This window comes from Barbus barbus (genome assembly GCF_936440315.1).
Source record: "Barbus barbus genome assembly, chromosome: 29".
Lineage (NCBI taxonomy): Eukaryota > Metazoa > Chordata > Actinopteri > Cypriniformes > Cyprinidae > Barbus > Barbus barbus.
Window position 1 is genome coordinate 12,152,652 of NC_136757.1, and position 24,906 is coordinate 12,177,557.

Below are 24,906 nucleotides of genomic sequence, written 5' to 3' on the forward strand. Positions count from 1 at the left end.
AAAAGGGTAGTTCATGACCTCTTTAAAGGTAAAACGAACTAACACTGATTGATTGGTTTGTTTGTCATACTCACAGCAGTGGCGATGACGGGCCGCACCTCTGAGAGGAAGGCCCGCAGTGGGCTAGAGGGTGTGCTGCGTGACAGGAAGGTGGGTTTGACAGACAGGAGCTCTACCTTCTCCCCCTCAGTCATCTGCAGAGGCCGAATGAGCTCTGAGATCTTACTCATGGAATCCTCATTACCTTTACACACACACACACAAAGATGACTGATTACTTCATTACTGTGTACGGTCCCATACTCCTCTCACCATCTCAGCACATCATCACTGCTGTTGATCTTATCAGTCTTCAGATTTTTCAGCATTAGACATTGTTTCATATTGCCTTATAAAGGATGGAGAAGGGTAAAGGATGAAGGATGGTAAACTAAAGGTGAGCGAATATGAGAGAAGTATAATCAATCAATACCTTACAAAGAGATTTGGACAGGAAATATACACTACTGTTCAAAAGTTTGGGGTCAGTAAGATTTACTTGTTTTTGAAAGAAGTCTCACCGAGGCTGTATTTATTTTATCAAAAATTAAAACAGCAATTGTGAAATATTGCGATTTAAAATAATAGTTCCCTGTCGATACTCCACTCATAATGCGTCTTGTTAGAGACGCTATGGGAAAAAGCCTTTTTTTCTCCAGAACTGAAGTCTTATTCAATCACGCAGTGAAACTGCACGACTATTGGTTCGTGCAGTGTGTTAAAAACTAACCAATGTGTCGGCAGCGGAGCTGCATGAGCCTATGGCGACGAAGCCCGCCAGATCCCGCCAGAATGGGCTGGGCTATCTGGCTATATAAGCGGCCGTTTCGCCATAGGATCCTCAGATTTCTTCTCCTTCAGCGACGACGACTTCGCCTGACGGCCACAGTGAGTGCGTTTCTGGCTCGCTGGCTCTGATTGTTCTCACTGCGAGAACATCAGTCTCGCCTCTCTGCGCTTGCGGATTGCTTTCTTTTTAGAAAGCGACTCCGCCCCTCGGGACCTGTGAGGAAAAAACAGCGGGGCAGAGGATCTCAGCGCCCGGCTGAGAGCGAGCTCACGTCGGCTCAGATCCTGCGTGTCTCGCTCTCGCCACAAAGAGATGCTTCTCCCGTCCAAGCGCGAGCGATCTGGTCTCGTTCGGGGGAAGTGACGAAGAGCTGGCCGATAACAGCATGTCATTGGCAGCTTCAGACGCTGTGGAGCTGTCGGGCTCAGTTGCTGACTCCACCCCCCGGCATTCGTCCGCGCCCAGCGCCGCCAAACACGGGATGGATGGCGAACTTTTCCGTGTCCTCTCGAAAGCGTTTGAAGAGCTGGGATTGGAGTGGTCTCCACCAGAAGAGCCCTCTCGCAGCCGTCTCGACGAGTGGTTCCTGCCAGGGCGCCGTCAGGTCCCTCGCCAGCGACCCTCACCGTTCTTCCCTGAAGTTCACGACGAGCTTATGAGATCTTGGCGCTCCCCCTTCTCTGCTCGCCTCCGTACTTCCGCTTCATCCGCCCTCACTACAGTTGAAGAAAAGGGGTACGAGAAGATGCCTCAACTGGATGAGTCAGTGGCTGCACACCTCTGCCCACCCACTGCCATAGGCTGGAAGGCAAAGGCCACCCACCCATCCAAGCCATGCAGGGCCACTTCAGCGCTCGCTGGACGCTCCTATGCTTCAGCTGGACAGGTGGCTTCGGCGCTTCATTCTATGCCGGTTTTACAGGTCTATCAGGCCAAACTCCTCTCTGTCATGGACGAGTCTGAACCTTGTCCTGGCTCTGCACGCTACCAAGACCACCACCTAGGCTATAGGAAGGTCCATGGCCAGCCTAGTGGTGCTCGAGCGCCACCTGTGGCTCACGCCGACGGAAATCAAGGACGCAGACAAGGTCCCCTTCCTCCGATTTCCCCCAACGGCCTCTTTGGACCTGCGGTGGAAAGATTCGCTGAGCGCTTCACAGAGGCGTCACAGGCCATGCGACACTTCCTGCCCAAGCGCTCAAGTTCCGCTGCTGCTACAAGTCGCCCTAAAATAAAACACAAACATTCTAAAAAAGAGAGCAGATTTCCTCTTCCTTCCCTCACGAGTGCCCTGCCTCCGTGCAGTCGATCACTCGAGTTTATCCAACCCCTTGCCACGCGGGCCGAGGCCTGGCAGGCCATCCCCGGAGTGTCAGAATGGGTTATGGGAATAATAAAACGAGGTTATTCACTCCAATTCACTCGAAGACCCCCACGTTTCAGCCGCGTGGTCTCCACCTCTGTGCAGGGCGAGAATGCTCGCGTTCTACGCTCAGAGGTGATGACGCTGTTGGAAAAAGGAGCTATAGAAAGGGTTCCTACAGCTCAGAGCGAGTCAGGCTTTTACAGCCGTTACATACTCATTCCCAAAAAGGATGACGGCCTCCGGCCCATCCTCGATCTCAGACACCTGAATCACGCCCTCATGAGGAGGTCGTTCAGGATGATCACGCTGAAGCAGTCCTCTCGCAGATTCGCACAGGGGACTGGTTCTGTTCTCTGGACCTGAAAGACGCATACTTTCACATCCAGATAGCCCCCCATCACAGACGATTCTTGAGATTCGCCTTTGAGGGAGTGGCTTTTCAGTATACGGTCCTTCCCTTTGGACAGTCTCTGGCCCCCCGCACGTTTACGAAGTGCATGGACACGGCTCTTTCCCCTCTAAGGCAGATGGGAATCCGCATTCTCAACTACCTCGACGACTGGCTCATTCTGGCCTAGTCAGAGGTGCAGCTACTTTCACACAGAACCCTCCTCCTCAGCCACTGAGCGCGCCTGGGGCTCAGGGTCAATTTTGCCAAGAGCGCACTGTCCCCCAGCCAACGGGTATCGTTCCTGGGAACAGTTCTGGACTCAGCTCAGATGAGAGCTGTGGTAGCGCCAGTACGCGCTCTGGCCATTCAGAAGCTCGCGGCCTCGTTCGAAGGTGGGACCGCTCGCCCCCTAAGAGCGTTTCAGAGAATGCTGGGCCTCATGGCCGCAGCATCACCAGTGCTACAGCTGGGAAACCACGGGTCCCACCCCACGCATGGCGGCACAGATGCCAGCATATCAGGGTAAGCCAGGCCTGTGTGACAGCCCTGGCCCCTGGAAGAACCCACAATGGATGAAGAAGGGCGTGGCCATGGGAATGGTCTGCAACAGGAAAGTTGTCACAACAGACGCCTCCAACACGGGTTGGGGGGGGCGCTGTGTGAAGGAAAACCGACCTTTGGCCTTTGGTCGAAGGCGGAGAAAGGCTTCCACATCAACTGCTTGCAGATGCTAGCAGTATGTCGAGCCTGCCAGTTTTTCCTGCCAGAGCTAATAGGACGCCATGTGCTGATTCGCTCAGACAACATGTCTGTGGTGTCCTATATAAATCACCAGGGAGGTCTCTCCTCGAAGCGCCTCTTCATTCTGGTAGAGCACCTTCTGGAGTGGGCTCAGCTCAACCTGCGCTCGCTGAGAGCAGCACACTTGCCGGGCAGATTGAACCAAGGAGCAGATATGTTATCTCGGAGCAATGTCCCCTCGGAGGAGTGGATGCTCCATCCGCAGACGGTTCGGATGATTTGGAAGATCTTTGGCAAGGCCGAAGTAGACCTTTTCGCCTCCAAAGACAACTCTCACTGCCCAACTTATTATTCGAAGGTCAGGGACGCGTTGGACCACGACTGGCCCAACCTCCTCCTTTATGCATTCCCTCCGATCGCCCTGATTCCACACGTCATCAGGCGAATCAGGGAACAAGGACACAAGGTTTTATTGGTGGGAAAACCAACCTTGGTTGTCAAAGCTGACTCAGCTGCTGACTGCAGCCCCCTGGCCCATGCCCCTGAGACGAGATCTCCTCTCTCAGGTGAACGGAACAATTTGGCACCCCCGTCTCGAGCTGTGGGCCCTTCACCTTTGGCCGCTCGACGGGAGCCTACCAGCCTACCAGAGCGAGTGCTAAACCACATTTCTGAGGCTAGAGCCCCGTCTACGAGACGCCTCTATGCCCTTAAGTGGTCGGTTTTCTCCACTTGGTGCCTAGACCGCGGTGAAAACCCCTCTACCTCTGAGTTAGCGGTGATTCTGTCCTTCCTGCAGGAGCTGCTGGATAAAGGACATTCTCCCTCAACACTCAAGGTGTTCGTAGAAGCTATAGCGGCCTTTCACGCCCCATAGCAGGCCAATCAGTGGGCAGAGACAACGCAATTGTCCGCTTTCTGAGGGGAGCCAAGAGGCTGAATCCGCCTCGGCCCCTTACCGTCTCTACATGGGACCTACCCACTGTACTGAGGGCCCTCCCTTTGAGCCTCTACAGTCTACGAAACTTCGGTCACTGTCACTGAAGACTGCTCTGCTATTAGCACTAGCGTCGGTTAAGCGAGTAGGAGACCTACAGGCGCTCTCTATTAGCCCTGCCTGCCTGGAATTCGGGCCCAACGACTCCAAGGTCGTCCTGAAAACCAAGGCATGGTTATGTACCTAAGGTACTTTCAACTCCGTTCAGAGCTCAGGTCATTACACTCTCCGCGCTTCCTCCCTTTGAGGAGGACCAGGAGTTATCCTTGTTATGCCCTGTCAGAGCTTTGAAGATCTACTTTGAGCGTTCCGCCTCCTTTAGGCGTACGGAACAGCTCTTTGTTAGCTTCGGTAACCGCGCCAAAGGGCATCCGGTCACGAAGCAGAGACTCTCTAAGTGGATAGTGGAGGCTGTTATGCTGGCGTACTCTTCCTTGGGCCTACAATACCCCATTGGAGTATGAGCCCATTCTACTAGAGGCATCGCCTCGTCATGGGCTTGGTCTAGCAGTGTGTCTATTACAGAAATTTGTGCGGCGGCTGGCTGGGCCTCGCCGTCCACATTTGCTAGGTTTTATAACCTGGACGTACCGGCCTTACAGGCCAGGGACCTCTCTGCTTAGATGAGCGTAAATCTATACATTGTGGGAACAATCCTGACAGAGAATTCTTGACCGCGAGGCGCTCAAGCTATCTGGTGGGTTCCTTGCATACTTCGGTCCTGGAAGTACTGAGTATATAAGAGTTACATGGAACGATCACCCAGGCCGAGCATGACCTCTATGAGTTTAGCTCGCTTTAGCCCGGAGTATACTACTGCACTTCCCTATGAGCATTAAATGCTTATGGAGGTATATTAGGCAGTCATTCCTCTACCTTAGCACGGCATGATTGAATTGTGTTCCCATAGTGTCTTTAACAAGACGCAGTACGAGTGGAGTATCGACAGGGAACGTACTCGGTTACTGTCGTAACCTCGGTTCCCTGAGATACGGAACGAGTACTGCGTACTTTGCCGTGCCAGGTAGCTGCATGACTCAGTCGTCGCTTCAGTCGAAGTAACCTGAGGATCCTATGGCGAAACGGCCGCTTATATAGCCAGATAGCCCAGCCCATTCTGGCGGGATCTGGCGGGCTTCGTCACCATAGGCTTGTGCAGCTCCACTGCCGACACGTTGGTTCAAGTTCAAGTTTAAGTTTATTTGTATAGCGCTTTTTACGATACAAATCGTCGCAAAGCAGCTCTACAGGAAATTAAGTTTCCACAATATATTTATATATTGCAGAACCTTAATAGATTTAACTTTGGTAAAAATTTGGTAATTCTGTATGTTGTCTGAGCATTGGCATCCTCTGAGGTCCTCTGAGGGGTTGGCATTATCTTTTCTCAGGTGTTCGGTCATCTCAAATCATTTAAGGTTTGGATCCAGACTGAAGCTTCTGTAATTCCTAGTTACCACGGGATGTTAATCCCATGGCAGAAACAGAGAAACAAATAGAGACATAATTAGCGTAGCTGCTGTTCCATCTAAGCAAAAATGATTTGTTCAACCCAAGCTAAATAATAATAATAATGTACATTTGATCAGATATAACTGCAGTACAAGATTATAAGATGCATTATGTGAATGCTTGGCTAAAGAGATGTGTCTTTAATCTAGATTTAAACAGAGAGAGTGTGTCTGAACCCCGAACGTTATCAGGAAGGCTATTCCAGAGTTTGGGAGCCAAATGTGAAAAAGCTTTACCTCCTTTAGTGGACTTTGCTTTGTGGACATTGGTTCGTTTTTAACACACTGCACAAACCAATAGTCGAGCAGTTTCACTGCGTGATTGAATAAGACTTCAGTTGAGGAGAAAAAAAGGCTTTTTCCCATAGCGTCTTTAACAAGACGCAGTACGAGTGGAGTATCTCAGGGAACCGAGGTTACGAGAGTAACCAAGTACGTTTTCTATTTTAATATATTGTAAAATATAATTTATTCCTGTGATGACAGCTGAATTGTCATTACTCCCATCTTCAGTGTCACATGATCCTTCAGAAATAATTCTAATATGATTTGCTGCACAATAAATATTTCTTCTTATTATCAATTTTTGGTGAAAATGTATAATTGCGTTTTTCATAAATAGAGAGTTCAGAAGAAACAGCAGTTATTTCAAATATATTTGTTTTACTAATGTTCTGTACTGATCAATTTAATGCATTCTTGCTAAATAAAAAGTGTTAATTTATTTTAAAAAACGTTTAAACTGTAATCTATGCATTTGCATTAACAAAATGATGAAACAAAATAAAGCAATAAATACAGGGCTTGACATTAACAGCCGGTTTGATTTTCAGCAGTGGTGGGAAATTTGGTCACTCCCACTAGCCACTTTGGTGGTTTGAATTTTATATAGCCTACAGACATACTGCGGTAAAAATGTAACTTCATTTTTATATTTATAACATATAGCCTAGTTAAGCAACATGACACAACCAAGAGAGTGAAGTTTAACCAGAAAACTGCAATTGCACATTTGACAAGAGTTAATATACATTTTAGTAAAATATTGTCAATGTTGACTGTTTTTGCTCAATTTGGTTAACAAAAATAGTTCCAAACAAAAATTACAGCAGAACAGTAATGCAACATACAGCTGTGTATCATAGCTGAATTATTCATGTTTTTGAATGAATTATTTGAGTCAATGATTCAGTGGCCTATTTCTAAAGACAGGCACTTACTTCATCCTTGAATGAATCAGTGTCTGAACAAATCGTTTGAATGATTGGCTCAATGACTTGCTGCCACCTACTGGCGGTTTGCTTTCATATTTAAAAATAGCTCATTTTTTCCAACATTTCAAAAAACACCATTTAAATACCAATCTAAATACATTTTAGTATGCAGTAACTTTAGACATATAAAACATAATTTCCCAACAATAAAATTGTGGCCAACACATGACCTTCTTCAATATGCATGCTATACCTTTCCCGGAGGGGGCAGTGAGGCCATTGAGAAGCTGGGAGAGGGTGAGGGGCTTGGTGGGTGAGCCGGGTGAGCCGGGCGAGTCGGTCAGCTGACTGCAGCTCAGGATGTCTAACTTCCCAGCCTGCAACCTGAACTTCTCCAACTCTTTTGACAGCAGGTTAAACTGCTCACTCTGCGTCCGGCATTTTTCCTCCAGTTCTCTCACTTTAGCCTGGAAAGAAAAAGAGGGAAGGAAAGAAAGAGAAAGAAAAGAGAAAGGCTAGCATTAAAAACAAATACAGACCAATTTGGCTGGTCTGTGATAAAAGCATTGACATTTAAATCTGGTAACAGCTTTTTTAACATCTACACTTCACATTAACTAACCGATGAATGCTAATGAATAGACCCTGCCAACTCTACCAACTGTGAATGTTGTAAACAACCTACAATACTACAAAAAATGCCTACATCTAAAAGGAGGTTTTTCCTACCAAAAATCGCATTGTGTTCTTAGTGCGAAGGAAACTTCTCAGCTTCAGACACCAACAGAATCAAACAAAGACAGGAGTCAATCTATGTTCAGCTGTTATTGTACATCAAATCTGTTTTGATCATGATGTTAGCGATGGGATATACTATTAAATGGAGGAGGGTACCACACATGCCAAAATAACAGTAAAAGCTGATGATCATTTGACGAAACTCATATGTATATTTGTACATCAATACAATAAACCACATTAGAGGATCATGTGAGTTTGCATATTAACAAGTCAACACAAAACTATAACTTGACCTGTTATACTGATGTCTTGTGTAACATGTTTATGCACAGTTACAAGTTCATATAAATTACTGAATATGGTTTTTTGGGCAAGGAAATGAAAGGAGGGTGGTGGAAGGGAGACATGTCACGTTCTGCAATCCATCAGTCATGTTTGTTGTTGCTGATCTGATCTGCAAACGCACATATCCATGAGGCGCTAACAGGATTTAACACAAGGCAGCACCCATGCATCGCAACACAGGAGGAGAAGAAAGGATCAGGCAGTGAATGAGAAACTTTTACCACTGAGTTAAGAGACAGCACTTTCATTTGTACTTTTTATAAACATGCCCTCGAATACAGAGGCTGCCCTCATCTTCATTTATCTCCTGTGTTTAGCTTCTAGACTATCAAAAAAATGCCTCCCAAGAGGAATTAGGAGACAACAGAACGCTTTCAAACAAATAAAAATAAAATAAAATAATAAAATAAAATAACAGTCGAAGACATTTTACTCTTTGTTTACCGAAGGTAGAGGTAATTCACTGACAACTTTTGTCTTTGTTTTTCATTAGATAAATATCTACTGGGAATACAACTGAAATGATAGTAACAAACAATTAATTATAATATTTAAATATAGTAATATTTTTGTATTTACTATTTTTATGCATTTTAATGCATTTATTTAATTTTAATTTAATTTATAGACTAATATAATTATTTATATTAGTCTATAAATTAAATAAAAATTAAATTATCCTTCCAAATACTAACTATCCATTTTGTTTTAATTTAATAAAATGTATATCTTATTATTAATAATTAAATTAAAACAAAATTATTTTTGATAATGTTCATTCATAGATAGATAGATAGATAGATATTGATATGCATTATTTTATGCATCTACTGTTAAAAGCAATTTACTTTTAATTTAATTTATAGACTAATATAAATAATTTTTTCCATTTACTTTTAATTTAATAAAATGTATACATTATCTATAATTGAATTACAATGAAATGGATTTTGATAATGCTCATGATGTTATAACATTATCAAAAAAAAAAGTCTTACTTTGAACATTTATAAAACACATAAATAACTTTTGTCAGATACATATAAAATGACTATGAAGACCGATGGTTTGTCCTAAAAAGGTTCAATAATTTGATCTATGGTGATATAGATCAAAGCTATTGATCAAATGTTTACAGATCAATCATGGATGAACGGTACAATAATTGACAGGACAGCTAAACGAGGTGACAGGAACTACCCCCAATGAGTCACACGGGGAGGAGAGGCAGAACTTTGAGGAGAAGTAACTCGAAAATACCTGCATGCTGTCCAAGTGATTCTGTATATGCAAAAAAAAGACCAGTAACATAGTGACAAGAGATGTAAGGAACCAAACAAATCACAGTTGCACACATGAGCATTTCTTCAGTTTCAGAAGTCACAGAGACCCAACATGAGTACAGCCCCCCCCCCCCCCCCCCCATTTCCCCTTAATTGCCCATTAAGGCCAGCAATGAATGAAAAGAGAATGATAAGTAGAATATGGTAAATAAATCATAAAATAGATGTACATTTGTTTAAAACACTCAAGCAATGATATTTACACAATAACTTTTATTCATTTAAAAGTTTGTCTGAATAACTCAAAATGTCAAAATGGTGTAAGCTAAGATGTGACTCATATGGTAGCCAGATTTTTGGCTAATATGAGAAAATATACGACGATGCATGTGGAATGTGCTGCACTATCAAGGTCAGCCAAGGATTTAAAATGCTTATATGCACACTCACATACACATGCACTGACATTCATGAGTAGACACTGTTACTCACCTCTAACAGATGGACGGCACCTTCATGTTCCTTCTTAGCCTCAACCTGAGCCTATAAACAACACAAAAATAATATATAACGGCATTAATACCAAGTCAGTCATGGCATACTTAATGAAAGTCACAGCAAAAAAGTATTCCTACATGTTCCTTGTGTATAAACGTTCTATACCCAAGTTTGGTTGAATAAGTTTTAGGCAACAAGGACTGTAGTGCATTGTAGGGTCATTCATTGTAACTCTCAGCAGCTGTGGAAAACAGCATTAAGTTCCACATGAATAGATGAACATCTGTTTGAGTGTCAGCCTCTGCAGCATCGCAACATGAGGGAACTTTTCAGAAATATGCATGGAGATTCACCTTCAGAACAACAAAACTGGGTTCTTAATGTCTTGACTTCTTATGATGAGCATGTGTATGTCATTTCTTCTGTTTATTCTCCTCTGTAATAACAGTGCTCCATTCAATAAAGACAGACAATAACTCAAACGTTTCAGTGGGTGACAATGTTCACGCGTTCTGGAGAAAATGTCAGATTTGATCACCTGCTCGGCCGTTTCATTAGAGAGTAATTTACTCTGAGTGGTGAGACAGCAGCACTTTTCTCTTCACTCAAACGAGAAATGAGAGGAAAATTTCAGCGAGTTACCTACAGTTGCTGAAACAGTTTTTCATTAAACATCTCTCTTCATTAGGAGCACTTTGACAGCTGGATTTTATTACTGGGTGTTTCTTCAATTTCAAGCATTTTTTTTTCTGTCAGAGGGGTTCATTTCTTTTTTATTATTATATTAAAGTCACAATAACACTATCTTAGACATTTTTTTACTATGCCTTCATCAATAAGCCTTTTCAAAATACCTTATATGAAAAGATTTTTATTGTCCTAAAGCTAGACTTTCTATCTTAAAACCCATCATAAAAATAATAATTACACTTTTAATATAAATTTTAAACTAAGAGTGTAATTTATTTTTTTAATTACATTTACATTTAGTCATTTGGCAGACGCTTTTATCCAAAGCGACTTACAATTGGGGAATACAAAAAGCGATTCATCTCAAAGAGGCAATCAGACAGAGGAAGTGCTCGTAACACCAAGTCTCAGTCATTGTTCAAATAAGTACAAGCTAGTAAGGGAGGGAGAGAGAGATAGATTTTTTTTTTTTTTTTGAGTTTAGGATGAAGTCAAGTACTGCCGAAAGAGATGAGTTTTCATTTGTTGCTTGAAGATTGACAGGGATCCGGCATTCCGGATAGGGGTGGGAAAATTATTCCACCACCCAGGAATGGTGATCGAGAATGTTCTGGAGAGTGATTTTGAGCCTCTCTGTGATGGTACCACAAGGCGTCGCTCACTAGCAGATCTCAGACTTCTGGAGGGGATGTAGATTCGTAATAGTGAGTGGAAGTAGGAGGGTGCTGAGCCTGTGGTCGTTCTGTATGCAAGCATCAGTGTCTTGAACTCGATGCGAGCTGCCACTGGTAACCAGTGCAAGGAGATGAAGAGAGGTGTAACATGCGCTCTTTTGGGCTCATTGAAGATCAGTCGTGCCGCTGCATTCTGAATCATTCGTAGAGGTTTGATTGTGTTTGATGGCAATTCAACTGTTAAGTGCCCTAATAAGGTTTTGTCAAATGATGCAAAAAGTTGGAAAATATTCTTTAATTGTATTTATTTAGCATACATATGATGCTATGAAATAAGCCTAAGAAAAACAAATGAGTCATTTTAACAGTCATTCTAATGCAAATGTTTAAAATGATAAAAAATAAATAAGCATATTAAAGACAGAATAAAATAAATCAAAACTCAGCTAGCCCCTAGTTAAAAAACAGCTATTCCAAAATCACCTGACAAAACACCCACCAGCTGATTAATCATCTAGACCAGCTTGTACCAACCTGAAACCATGTAAAACCATCTATCACCAGAATCTGGTTTGTTAAAATAGACCAAAAGCCTTAAGTATGAAACAAGGTCGTCTACACTCTGGCCTGTGCATGAGCTCCATCCTAAGGTTTGGTGTGGTTGGAAACCCTGATCACTCACCTTCTGCAGAAGGTCAATCTCCTGCTGCTTGGCACTGAGGACGGCCAAGGCTTGTTCATGCTCTAATTCTAGCTGCTGCCTCCTCTCTGCAGCCTCTCGCATATGCTGGGAAAGAGAGAAGAGAGAGCAGGAGGTGAGAGGAAACTCAGCAAAGGATGAACACAGACAGAATGAGAGCAACCATCAATCAGGGATAGTTTATCCAAAATAGAAAACTCAGTTGTCATTTACTCACCCTCATGATGACTTACTTTCTTAAGAGGAACACAAAAGGAGATATTTAGAAGAATGTCCAAGCTACTTTTTTTCCATGCAATTAAAGCGGATGGGGATCAGGGACAGCTGCGGTAACCACTGACTTTCATTGTAAAACAGCAGCTTGAACATGATGTTAGATAACTACTTCTGTGTTGCACACAAGAATGTCAAAGTATGGGTTTGGAACAGGGTGAGTAAATGATAACAAAATATTTGTTTTTAGGTGAAATAATTCCTTTAAAATCTTTTTAGGTCACACTGAAACACTTTGAGCTGCGGTTGAAGTCCCTGCACTAATCTATAGACCCTTTTTTTACATCATCTTAAGTATAAAAGATCATCAGTCTCCAGGAGCACCAGAGACAAAAATCCCTTCTAATCCTGGAATATCTGGATTTCTTTCTTACCTGACCACACGGAACGAATTGCACTGCGCTGCTTTTTCATTGTTTTTCTATGTAAACATGCACTTGACCACTGCGCTTATGCATTGTCCAGAAAATGACACAACCATCTAAAACCTATAAGAAGTTAAAACGTTTAAAACGTGTCTCTAGATGTTGTGGGGTTTTTTATTCCCCCGTAAAATCGCATTCAGTGTGAACTGCCCCTTACTGTGTTAACACCTTCAGAATATGGACACTTATTTGTCCTCTAATGAGCTAAAATTTGATTTTTTTAAAGGAAAGTACATCCACAAATGATTCTATAAAGTGAAACCCACATGCTGATTCTTTAAATGATTTTCAGTGAACTGGACTGAGTCAGGGTAGCACTATTTTTCAATTTTAAAAGGAATCAATTTTAGGCTGTAAGGGTTAGTACAATCTATAATTTAACAATATAATTTGTTAAAACAATTTAACATTGAATGCATAGTTCAATGGATTATTTAACAAAATATCGACTGTGCAGCAGACAAAAAAATTGAAGTAGACAAAAACTCTATAGAACAGTTTTTAAAGTTGTGAGTTGTGAAAATTATTACCTTTATACAGTATTTATACAGCCATTGTAAAGACTGTAAGTTTATCCCTGTTCATCAAAAAAGATATTGCATGACTTTAGGAGACTTGGAATATAGAAGTAGTCACTACAGACTGCTGTTGCATGGTTCTGAGCTGCACTTCAGTAATTTTCCACTGGAAAAATAACAGCATATCGTTTTGAAATGACATGAAGGTGAGTAAATAATGAAAGAATCTTCATTTTTGGGTGAACTATCCCTTTAAGCACTGAAAACAACAGCAAAATGTTGTTGTAAATCAAGTTTGTGTCATTTGCTTCACCCTTTCAGGTAAAGCAAAAACAGAAGTGAAGCATCATGTCAATCAGCCAGACTAAGCACAGCCACGGAGCTTCGCATGATCAATAAAGGGCTTAAGGGTCACGGCTCTGTACATGAAAGGGTGTGTGCAAACAACACAGCATGTTCAATCAGCGCCGATTACTGCCCAGCAACATCCCCAGAAGCTCTTCTGACCTGTTAAAAGTATGCAGTGAAAAAACCTAGCAATTTTCTTTCCATTTATGACAGGTGAGGTTACAGGGGATAAAGGGAAAGGAGGGATTTTCCATGCTGCTATGAAAGAGGAGTGCAGGGAAGAGGAAGGTTAGAATAATCTAACCTTCAGAGGACAAATAAACTGTACTGTGTGTGAAATATGTTATGGTTATCTGATCTACTTATGTATTTATCAGTACTTATTTACTCAAGTACTTATTTATTAAATAGCTTAATCATTTTAACATATAAATATTTTGTCAATTTATTTACTTATTTATTTATTCATTCAGTCATTCATTAATTTGCGACCATTTATGTATTTTTTATTTAAATTTTAAATTTAAATTTTTACCGAACAGCTCTTATAAAACATTATTATTATATTTTTTAACGAAGATGCCTTAATATTATGTTTTAAGTTAAATATTTAATGGAAAATTTTCGGCCGTCCAGTCATAACTGCAAAATAAACCCTTCAACATCATATAATGATCGCGCTGCTGCAGTTTATTTTGCAATAATAAGGCATCTGCATTCAAACTAGACAATATGACCACAGAATAAAAACGAATCATCTAAAACCACTAAAATAATGTGATACTACCAGTTTACTTAATTAAAAAAAAAAATCAAGTTTCAACATATTTCACACTTTGTACATTCAGCAAAACTGTCACTGAAAAAAAAATCTGCATATTTTTAAGAATATTAACAGCATGTATATCTCACATTCAAAAGAAGAGCGGAGTTAGTTTATTTTGTGAGGGGAGGGTGTAATTGTGCATAACTGTTGCGTCATGCACAAACACATTCAGCAGTGCCTCAGCCGGCCGACCATTCAGATCACATACAGCATCCAGATCAGCTGTTAGTACTCAGTCAAAAGGTTCACATTCAGTTAGTGCTGGCTTCTGTAAAGTCTTTAGAGATACCTGATGAATGAAAAATATGGAGTGAGGCAGGGAGAGGGGAGGGGCAGGAGAGGGTTAGACGTTAGGGGAGGGGTAGGGCGCTCCAGGACTCCTAGTCGATCACAGATCCACACTTTGAGGATGTACGACAGCTCTAAAACCATAAAAGAGTACAAGGGGAGTAAAAGAGGTGAAAACACAGATGAAAGTGGAGGTCATGATATAAATCGTTATACATTGCCAGCCGGATTTCCTGAAACATCCGTCATGAGCTTGGATACTGACACAGTTCACACCAAGATATAACATTTTCACTTTGCCACCACACATTTTGACACAGTCAACATACATGAAAGCTAATCAGGCAACCAAGAAAATGTCCAGATCCTAATTTCTACTTTATTTTTTACTCCAAATGAATTAAAAAAAACTTTTGATTTTAGGTTGGAATGACTTGATATGGTGAATCTCACGAAATATAACATATCACCCAAGAATATAAAGAAAAAATGAAATGAAGCCTATTTTATGGCCATAAAGAATTTTTACATAAAGAGTTAAAGTTTACATAAACTATTATGCACAGATTAAATTCTTATTACAGTAATGTAAAAAAAGGTAATTTTCAACAGAAATTATTTAGTTGTTTTATTAAGGAAATATTTACACATCACTGTATAAAAGTATTTGTTGTAAAGCTGCAATTTATATTCATAGACATACAGACAGGTGACAGACAGACAGGTGACAGACAGACAGACAGACAGACAGATAGACAGACAGACAGACAGACAGACAGACAGACAGACAGATAGATAGACAGATAGACAGAGTGCCCTCCATTAATATTGGCACCCTTGGTAAATAAGAGCAAAGGCGGTTGTGGAAATAAATCTGCATTATTATTATTATTATTATTATTTTTTTTTTTATCTTTCATTCAAAAAATTCCTTCAAAACCTTTCATTGAAGTAAAACAATTGAAAGTGAGGAGAAAATCTAATTATGATATTAATGTTTTTCTCCAATGCATGTTGGCCACAATTATTGGCACCCCTAGAAATTCTTATGAAACAAAAAAAATATCTCTGAAGTATATTCCCATTCATATTTATTTTTTTAGCTAACCAGGGTGACTTGGAACATGAAATAGTCCAGCCATGACTTCCTGTGAAACAGAATTATAAATATGAGGAACACAAAGGTCAAATTCTCTTAACCATCCATCACAAGGAGTAAAACCAAAGAATATAGTTCTGATGTACAGCACATGATTGTTGAGGTTCACAAAATAGAAAGCGGCTGTAAGAAAAGAGTTAAAGCATTGAAAATCCCCATTTCAACCATCAGGGTAATAATTAAGAGGTTCCAATCAACTAAAGATATTACAAATCTGACTGGAAGAGGATGTGTGTCTATATCATCCTAATGTACGATGAGGAGAAGTACATGAAGGCCAAAGACTCTCCAAGGATCCTCTCCAAGCTGGAGAATTGCAGAGATTAGTTGAATCTTGGGGTCAGAAAGCCTAAAAAAAAAATCAAACAGCCCCTACATCACAACATGTTGTCCAGACTCCAGCATATCCAGTTGTAAGACATGACTGGAACTTCAAATGGCACTGGCATCTGTGGTCAGATGAAACTAAAAAAAAAGCAAACCCACCAGATGGGTTTAGAACAAACAGGGATAAAAAGTACCTCATGCCGTCCCAGTCCTCTGACCTGAACTCTATAGAAAATGAGTGGGTTGAACTGAAGAGAAGCACCACCAACATGGAGTTCTGAAGGATCTAGAGAGATTCTGGATGAATGGTCTCTTATCAGGAGTTCTCCAAACTCTTCAGGCATTATAGGAGAAAACTCAGAGCTGTTCTCTTGGGAAAAGGATGTTGCAATAATTGGGTGCCAACAACTGTAGCAAACACGAACTAGAGAAAGCATTTATTTCACAATGAGATTTTCTCCCCACTTTCAATTGTTTTACTTCAATGATAGGTTAGAATTTTGTGAATTTTTTTAATGAAAGATCAAAAGGATAAGCAATGCAGATTTATTTTCACTGCCGCCTTTGCTCATATTTACCAAGGGTGCCAATATTTGTGGAGGCCACTGTAGATAAATAAGATGTTACTGTAATACGTTATGTAACTGTAATGAAAATAATCTTACAATGCAAACTTCAGAACTATAGAAGAAAATGTCCAAACATAGGCTTCATTTTCTTTTTCCATAACTTATCATTTTTCTTTTGATTATGTGTTTTACACTGACACGTCTGGCGGGTTCTCACCTTCAGCACCTGCTCTAGGTTCTCCAGTTTGCCTTGGAGCTCAGTCCTCTCCAACAGAGCGCAATCTCTCTCCACTGTCACAATGTACAGAGCCTCCTGCAGCTGTTCATACTCACTTTTCACCTGATAAGAGAGAGAGAGAGGCAGAGATTAATCAAGAATGTCTTCAAGCTCACACATTTTGCCCTCTGAACTCTGTTAGAACGGTGAAAGGTCATTTTATCCTCCCAAAAAACACACATGGCCTATATGGTTTGCACACGTTTGACACACTGGTACTCATGCAAATGACACATTTCAAAGTCCCGTTCCCCCATCATTCCCTGTTCTCTGTCTCTTTAGGCCACATTTTAGTTTTTTAAAAATGAAGTGCAATTTTATTTCATTAATGTCACAAGGATAAAATAGAACAAGTTTACTTTATTTACTTCATACCAACTATTGAGGTGAGAGTTTAAACCAGTAGTTATGAGTGTCAAACTGTCTGTGTTGGCTATCTTTGGATCTGTACGAAATCAGACCATCTGGACCCATGTGGCCACAAGCCTAATAGGTGAAACTATCAGCATGCTTTCATAAACAGTAGGGTCTGAGAGGGCAGCTCTAGATGCTCATGTCCCGACCAGGAAACCTCCAGGCACATCTGCTCCACTGTTAGCAATTAGAGGTTTTCCACAAAGGATTCAATTATGCTATTAAATACTCTGATCAATTGAAAATGACATTCTGTTGGTCTTTATCCACTGATATGTGATATACAGAGTATGTGTAGTCAGCACTAAGCTCTGGGGTGAGAGTCTTGTTTTTAGAGAGCGAGAGCAGAGGGGTTGACGTCCTGTATCGATCGCAGCGTCAGTCATGATAAAAAGCTGAGCTGTCAGAGACAGAGGCAGTACTCACACTCCACGCCTGTCCAATCTGACACTCATCTCTTATCTGCAACCTGACCTGAAGTGAACACCCACTGCAACAGCAATTACAGCTGAATACGCTTGTTCTAGAGGAAATATGTTTGACCTATTACACTTGTATTGTTGATTCTTATGACATTCAGCAGCATGTTGTTGGATAGTGATGGTGGTGTTGAGCAAATGACCTTCATGTACAAATTAAAGAGAACATTTAATCAAAATTGACCATACTTCCTTTTAATAAATGTTTTTTTTACACACATGTAAAAAAAATCACATGATGTTGGAACAAAAAAATGTTTTTATAATTGTATATGAAAATTCAATAACTTTCTCCACCTTTAAACAATTTCTGCCATTACCAAGGCCATATGGGCAGGTAAAAAAAAATGTTTTCATAATTTCACGATTGAACTATATCTAATCAAAGTCCTGCTTTATTATTTTCAGCTTTACATAACATGCTGTGAATGCTGCTTCATGAGTTTAAGGCAATGTGCACCCTGTTTAAAAGGCAGTCTAATACACATTGTCAAAATTTGCATACTTTAAGGGGAACATTCATTTTTAAAGTGCAAGGGAAAACTACGCAGACAGATTAAGCCTAGTCCTAAATGAAAAAGGATTTTTAATGGAGAAAACCAATTTACTCAGTAATTCAGTCGACGGCAAGGCCTTATGTGCACTTAGGAACAGTGCTATTTTAGTTTCACTGAGATACTATTATAGTTTTTATTCATATTTTGAAGTAGTTTTTTATTTTTATGCTTTGTTTTAATTTTTAAGAATATTAATAAATAGTTTTAATAATCAAACTACATTTATGTATCTTATATGTACTATGCTTTGATACAATCTCCCAACTTATCTCTTTTTTTAACAAAATGTGCTTTGTAGCTTGGACTGTGTAATATAATTTCATCTTTAACTTTAACAGCATTCAAGATGTTTTTAACATTTCAAAACACATTCTCATGTTAGCAGACAGATAGTACTTTCACATGTGACCAACAATTCCTCAACAAATATAAAATATCATAATGAAATATCATCAAAATATTCCTCTGACGGAGGTGACGAAAACCTGAATGTGTAGTCTTTTTAACTATCAAATACATTGAATCAATCAATTACTTTATTAAAACAAACACAACAAACAGTGAGTATGTTATTGTTAATAAGGCTTTTATTCAAGAGTCAAATTTAAGTATTTTGATATATTATTGGAACAAAAAATCTGACAGAGGTGACATCTGACGGTTTTGACAAATTTCTTTAACAAAACAAATGGAGCTCATGTAGTAGCCATTTAGTTTTTTCTGTTGATGCTAGATGCTAATGGAATTAATGGCTAATGGCTAATTAATGGCTAATGGCTAAATGCTAATGGCTAATTTCCTCACAAATTGGAAGATGGTGTTGACATATCATGGTTGTGACCAGGAAATATTAACATTAGGATTTAAAATATTCTAAAACTATAAACTGACCAGAGCCTGTCAGACACTGTTGTACTCTTCAGAGGAGGATTGTGGCACGGGGGGCATTTAGAGTTACAGCTGCCACTGATATTCCCTGATTTTATTACATTTTTTACATGTTTGACGGTGTTGACTAAAAGTGGGGACACAAATTTGAAACCTTATGAAACATGCATGCATCACTGAAAAACAAACTTGCTTTGATATTAGATATTATTAAGTGTTACTTTTGATAAAACAAGCTCTTTTTATCATTAAAAAACATTTTTGTCCATGCTGTAGCATATGAATGATTGAACCCATCTCTGTGGACACACTACACCACTGTTGCACTTCACCATTTGGACTACAATTCCCATCATCCATTGCACTGACGACACACAGCTGTCACCAATCTCACATTGCTCTGATTACACAGCTGATCACAGAATCACACACGCTTTATAAGCCTTGGACTTCCTCTCTGTCATTGCCGAGTATTGTATAGCGAATATTACTCTCCTAGCGATAGCTACTCTATGGAGCCCACTTAGTTGGACCTGCTTGGCCTTGCCTTGCCTGTTTTCTAGTGTTTTGATTCTTGCCCGTGTTTCCTGGATTTACCCTTTGTCTTGGCATTTGGACTCTGTTTGCACCTCTTTTGGACTATTGCTTGTGTACCTGGATTATCTCTCTGCCTTGCCCTGTTGGATATTGTTCGCCGATCTTCGACCCACACTTGCCCTAGGATTACTCTTTGTCTTGCCTGTGATGTTCCTGTTTGCCATTGCATGAACCTTGTGGATCCACGAGTCTCACGTCTTATTAGCCCCGTTACAAACGTCTTAAATCAGTGGTCTTTATCAGGGAACCATTACTATGTGATCACAATAATTTTTGCAATAAATATTACAAGATAGGTAGGTATTGAGAAATAGTGAGAGCACTCTTTTCCCACTTTATTTTATTTTATTATTTGAATTAATTTGATTTAATAAAAGGGTCAGCAGTTAAGTGCGCATGGAAGAGATGAGTTTTCAGCTGCTTCTGGAATATTGTCAGGGACTCGGCTGTCTGGACAAGGTTAGGAAGATCATTCCACCAGCAAGGAACTTTTAATGGCTTTGCGGTGTAAGCGTCATACCAAAAATTTTTAATAATACAAGTATGGATGTTATAATAGGCCTGGCGTGAAATACAACAGTTAATTCTCTGGCAAACTCTCTGCCTGCCAAAGGGTCTTTGCTCAAAAAAACATTGAGGACACTCATCTATAATGGTCCTCCTCTGCTATCCAGTAATGCTGAGCCACAAACAGACTGGATAGACACAAGTTATGTAGATGGAGCAGCTGCCATCTTGATGACTGCCATTCTGAGTGCTGGGACAGAGCTGTAGATTCAACGATGTCTCACTCTGAAATGGCTATTTGAGATGGAGGGGAGGGAGGAATGGGGGGTAAACCCACAAAATAAGTGATGCATGAAGGACCATTCTTTTCAAGCAAGAGCAGTCTCACATGACTCAGAGACGTCACACCATTACAGCTCTCAGTTTAGCATCAAGCTGTTTGTGCTATAGTCCCAATGTTGGCCAATATATAAAGCCTTACTGAAACTCTGCAGGCTGTACATACATTACAGTATCTGTTCAAATCTTTTGAAAATCTACATTAAAACAAGTTCTTACAATTGTAATCTTAATTTTTGTTGGTCATGTCATTTGATTGTGAATATTTTGCATCTAAGTAGATTACATTGCAGCAGAGCTGATAAGCTATATATACAAAATAATAATTAAAATATGCTAAACTACTTAGAATTTTCAATATCAAACAATATCAAAATGAAGTTTAATGCAAAAGTTAAATTTGATTAGAAGATCTATATTAAAGTCACTCTATGTATGTTCTGCATTTTTAATATGTTTTAAATTAATAGACAGGAAATAAAAATGTAGCCTCTCTGCTTCCACTCTTCTAGGAAGGTTTTCTGCTAGACGTTGAAACACAGCTGCAGGGATTTACTGTCATTTCCTCCCAAGTTCTCCTATAATGAGTTATACTTGTATGAGTTCCTTACTTCTGTTGAACACCAAAGAAGATTGAAGAACCATGGTAACCAAACAGTAGATGGTAGCCATCGACTTCCATAGTATTTTTTCAATTCTATGGAAGTCAATGGCTACCGTCATTGTCCATGTGACATCAGTGTTTCAACAGTAATGTTACACGTCGTGGTGCTCTTTTGAACGTGCATCAAAGACTGAGACAGAAGAGAAGAAATTGTTGAATAAAGTCATTATTTTTGTTTTCTTTGGGCACAAAAAGTATTCTCGTGGCTTCATAAAATTAAGGTTGAACTACTGATGTCACATGTACTAATTTAATGATGTCCTTACTACCTTTCTGGGCCTTGAATGTGGTAGTTGTGTTGCTGTCTATGGAGGATCAGAAAGCTCTCGGATTTCAACAAAAATATCTTAATTTGTGTTCTGAAGATGAACAAAGGCTATATGGGTTTGGAACGACACAAGGGTGAGTAATAACTGACAGAATTTTCATTTTTGGGTGACATCACTTTAAGCAAGACAAATGCATACAGTATGTTACTAGAACTCAAACCATAAACTATGGAAAGTGTTATACTTTATTACTTATGAATATCACACTTACAGACCTCCTGATGATTTTGAATTACTGGGGTTCCTTTATTTATGCTGTCTTTTCTTTCTCTCCCCTTTTTCTTCCTCTGTATTGCTATCTGCCTCAAAGGTACCGCATTCATAAATGACTAATGAGGGAATAGGGAACCTGTTTTGCAACAGCGTTTGACAACACACCTACTCGGACGTTTCGGACACAGCCTACCTTCGAACAGCTCAGCAGGAGGACACTGCTCTGCCAGGATGGGATGCCAAGATGTGCCTCCAACTAAACACTGACACAGACATGACTAAAAGATTAACTATAAGCAGGCTATATAGAGGTGCTGATGCTAGCAGGCATAAATCTGAGATAACAGATCACACTTGCAGGTGTGAGACAGAACTAGGGGAGATCAGAAAAATGCACATCCAAGACCAAACTAGATGATTATAGTTCACAGGTGCAGCATCAGAAGACATAAGTAATGGAGCCTAATGAATACATGCTGCTGTATTATATGATTATAGCAGACCATTTAACAGAACAGTAATAAATAAATATAGTTCAGAATAAATAAGTTTGGAATAATTAAACATTATTTAATTGGTTTATTGATTTGTGAGTAGGATGGACGGGATAAAAGAATAGATGAAACGCATTTGTCCGCATTTCACTCCGTCTTGAATCGCGCTCACGGAAAGTGCTTGAGAAACAGTATCTCTTCCGCGGCTCGGTACACTTTCAACTTGATGTTTTTTTTTTTGTCTCATGCAATAGACTGTACGACATCACGTTACATAATTTGACAGATTTTTATGTAGAGAGGGTTCATGTTTTCACAACCGCTCGCCAACCTCAAAAACAAAACTAAAATGAAAACATCTTTGAGAGCAAGGGGACCGGCCCCCTAGTGTTTCGGGGGCCCTATGCAGCTTGCGTATTCTGCGTATAGGGAGGATCGGCTCTGTCAGTTATTATCTAGTACTAAAGCATATTAATGAGGAATGACATTTATGCTTTCGGTTCAAAGACTGCAGTGTTTGGTAACAAGAACATAAGTGATATGTTGTGCTGTTTATGTGAGTAATATATGTCTGTTTGATGGCAGCTATGGTCCATCAGTGCCGTGACAAACCAGCACTTGTAAACCAGCTGCTGCTCAAGCATGAATCCAATCATGTTTTTATAAAATTCAGCAATTACAAGAATGTAATATCTGCCAGTTCCAGAGAGCAACACTTCTTCATATCCACTCTTCAGATTCGACAGATCCTCGAAGAAAAGTCTTCAATACATAAGCACTACAAACTGACTTACAATGTCTTGTTCAACAATGTTTCTTGACACTGTCAGAAACCAGTCCTTCAGGAAATTGCTTTTCCATGACTACACACAAAAGACCCTCACCTCAAGATCAACATCACAAGCGATATCAACTTCACTATTCAGGAAATTACATTTTTACCCCTTAAGGACCAACACACAGACACATAGACTATACAGAGTAGACACATACAAATGGTGGATTAGAAAACCCCAAAAATATAATAATACCAAGAGATAAAAGAAAGTAGAAATGTGCCCTTTGACTCTGAATACTGCACTATACTAGATGAAGAAAAAAAAATGCTGAAAGACTTGAAACAGGGTCATCATCATTACCAAAAACTAAAATATTTTCATTACTACTGTAGCAGCAAAATAAACAGTAATAAAAATAAAATAATTTAACCTATTTTATTTCTGCTACTTGCCAAGACAACATTTCTCATTTTTTGTTTAATTTATCTTAGAAGTACTAAAGTAACTAAAACTAAATCAACAAAACCTAATAACTAAATAAAATGATTAAAAAATAATGTAACTCAGTAACTCAAAATCAAAATGTAAAAAAAACTCATGATAATATACTAAAAATGTAACAATAATAAAGTGAAAACAAAATATGAAAATAACATTTATTTCAAAATATTAACAAAAACTACAGTAGTATATGAATGACACTAAAATAACACTGACTTGGAAATCTTACATAATAAAATGCAGATACATTATTTAACAAGGTACAATATGGCTGCCCATACCACTACAGATCCATTTTACACATGGATGTGAACACATGGAAGGAGACATTTATCAAAGGATTAACTTGGATTCAAGATGGAGCACTGCTCATCTCAGCTCAGTCACTATTCATGGAATTTGCTTTCATTATCTGAGACGTTAAATCATTTTGTGACACAGACTCTTTTGACTGTTAAAAGTCACTTATTAAAGTACTAACTGCACAACTTTCTTACTGCTGACAAATATTCAGGATCCACAGTGAGCTTATGGCCAATTCAGAAAATTTACTGGCTACAAATGATTATTTCCGGTCAAGAAAGTGTACTTTGAATTTATTTATTTTTTTGATATAAAAAAAACTAAATTTCCCCTGCCATTACCATTCAAAGTTTGGAATAAGTAAGACCTTTTAATTCTTTTGAAAGAATATAATGCTCACCAAGGCTACATTTACTTAATGAAAATACTGTAAAAACAGTAACATTGTGAAATATTTGTATATTTTAAAACAGAAAATATTTTAAAATATAATTTATTTCTGTGATGTCAAAGCTGAATTTTCAGAAGCCATTTCTTCAGTGTCACACGATCCTTCAGAAATCATTCTAATAAGCTGATTTGCTGCTCAAGAAACATTTACTATTATAATCAGCTGAAAGCGGTTGTACTGCTTAATATTTTTGCAGAAATATGACATTTTTTTCAGAATCCTTTGATGAAAAGAAAGTTCAAAAGAGCATCATTATCAGAAACAGAAATCTTTTGTAACATTCTAAATGTCTTTACTGTCACTTTTGAGCAATATCCTTGGTTATTTGTCATTAATTATTATTCATTTAGAAAAGTTTCACAACAACCAAAAATCTTACTGACCACAAACTTTTGAATGGT

At 39.5% G+C, this 24,906-nt stretch overlaps 1 protein-coding gene across 1 annotated transcript in view; it reads right to left on the bottom strand.

Moving 5' to 3' along the window:
- Positions 1–12,067, bottom strand: part of LOC306849507 (RIMS-binding protein 2-like) — a gene marked incomplete at its 3' end in the record, with an annotated part of 50,783 nt that extends 38,716 nt beyond the window's left edge. The window contains exons 1-6 of the mRNA XM_079384592.1: positions 11,963–12,067; positions 9,911–9,961; positions 9,396–9,416; positions 7,779–7,820; positions 7,303–7,516; positions 75–244 (exon numbers count right to left, since the gene is read on the bottom strand). Coding sequence (XP_079240718.1) covers positions 75–244; positions 7,303–7,516; positions 7,779–7,820; positions 9,396–9,416; positions 9,911–9,961; positions 11,963–12,064 — 600 coding nt within the window. The 5' untranslated portion in view covers positions 12,065–12,067. The remainder of the gene's footprint in view (positions 1–74; positions 245–7,302; positions 7,517–7,778; positions 7,821–9,395; positions 9,417–9,910; positions 9,962–11,962) is intronic.
- Between the last annotated feature and the right edge of the window lie 12,839 nt (positions 12,068–24,906).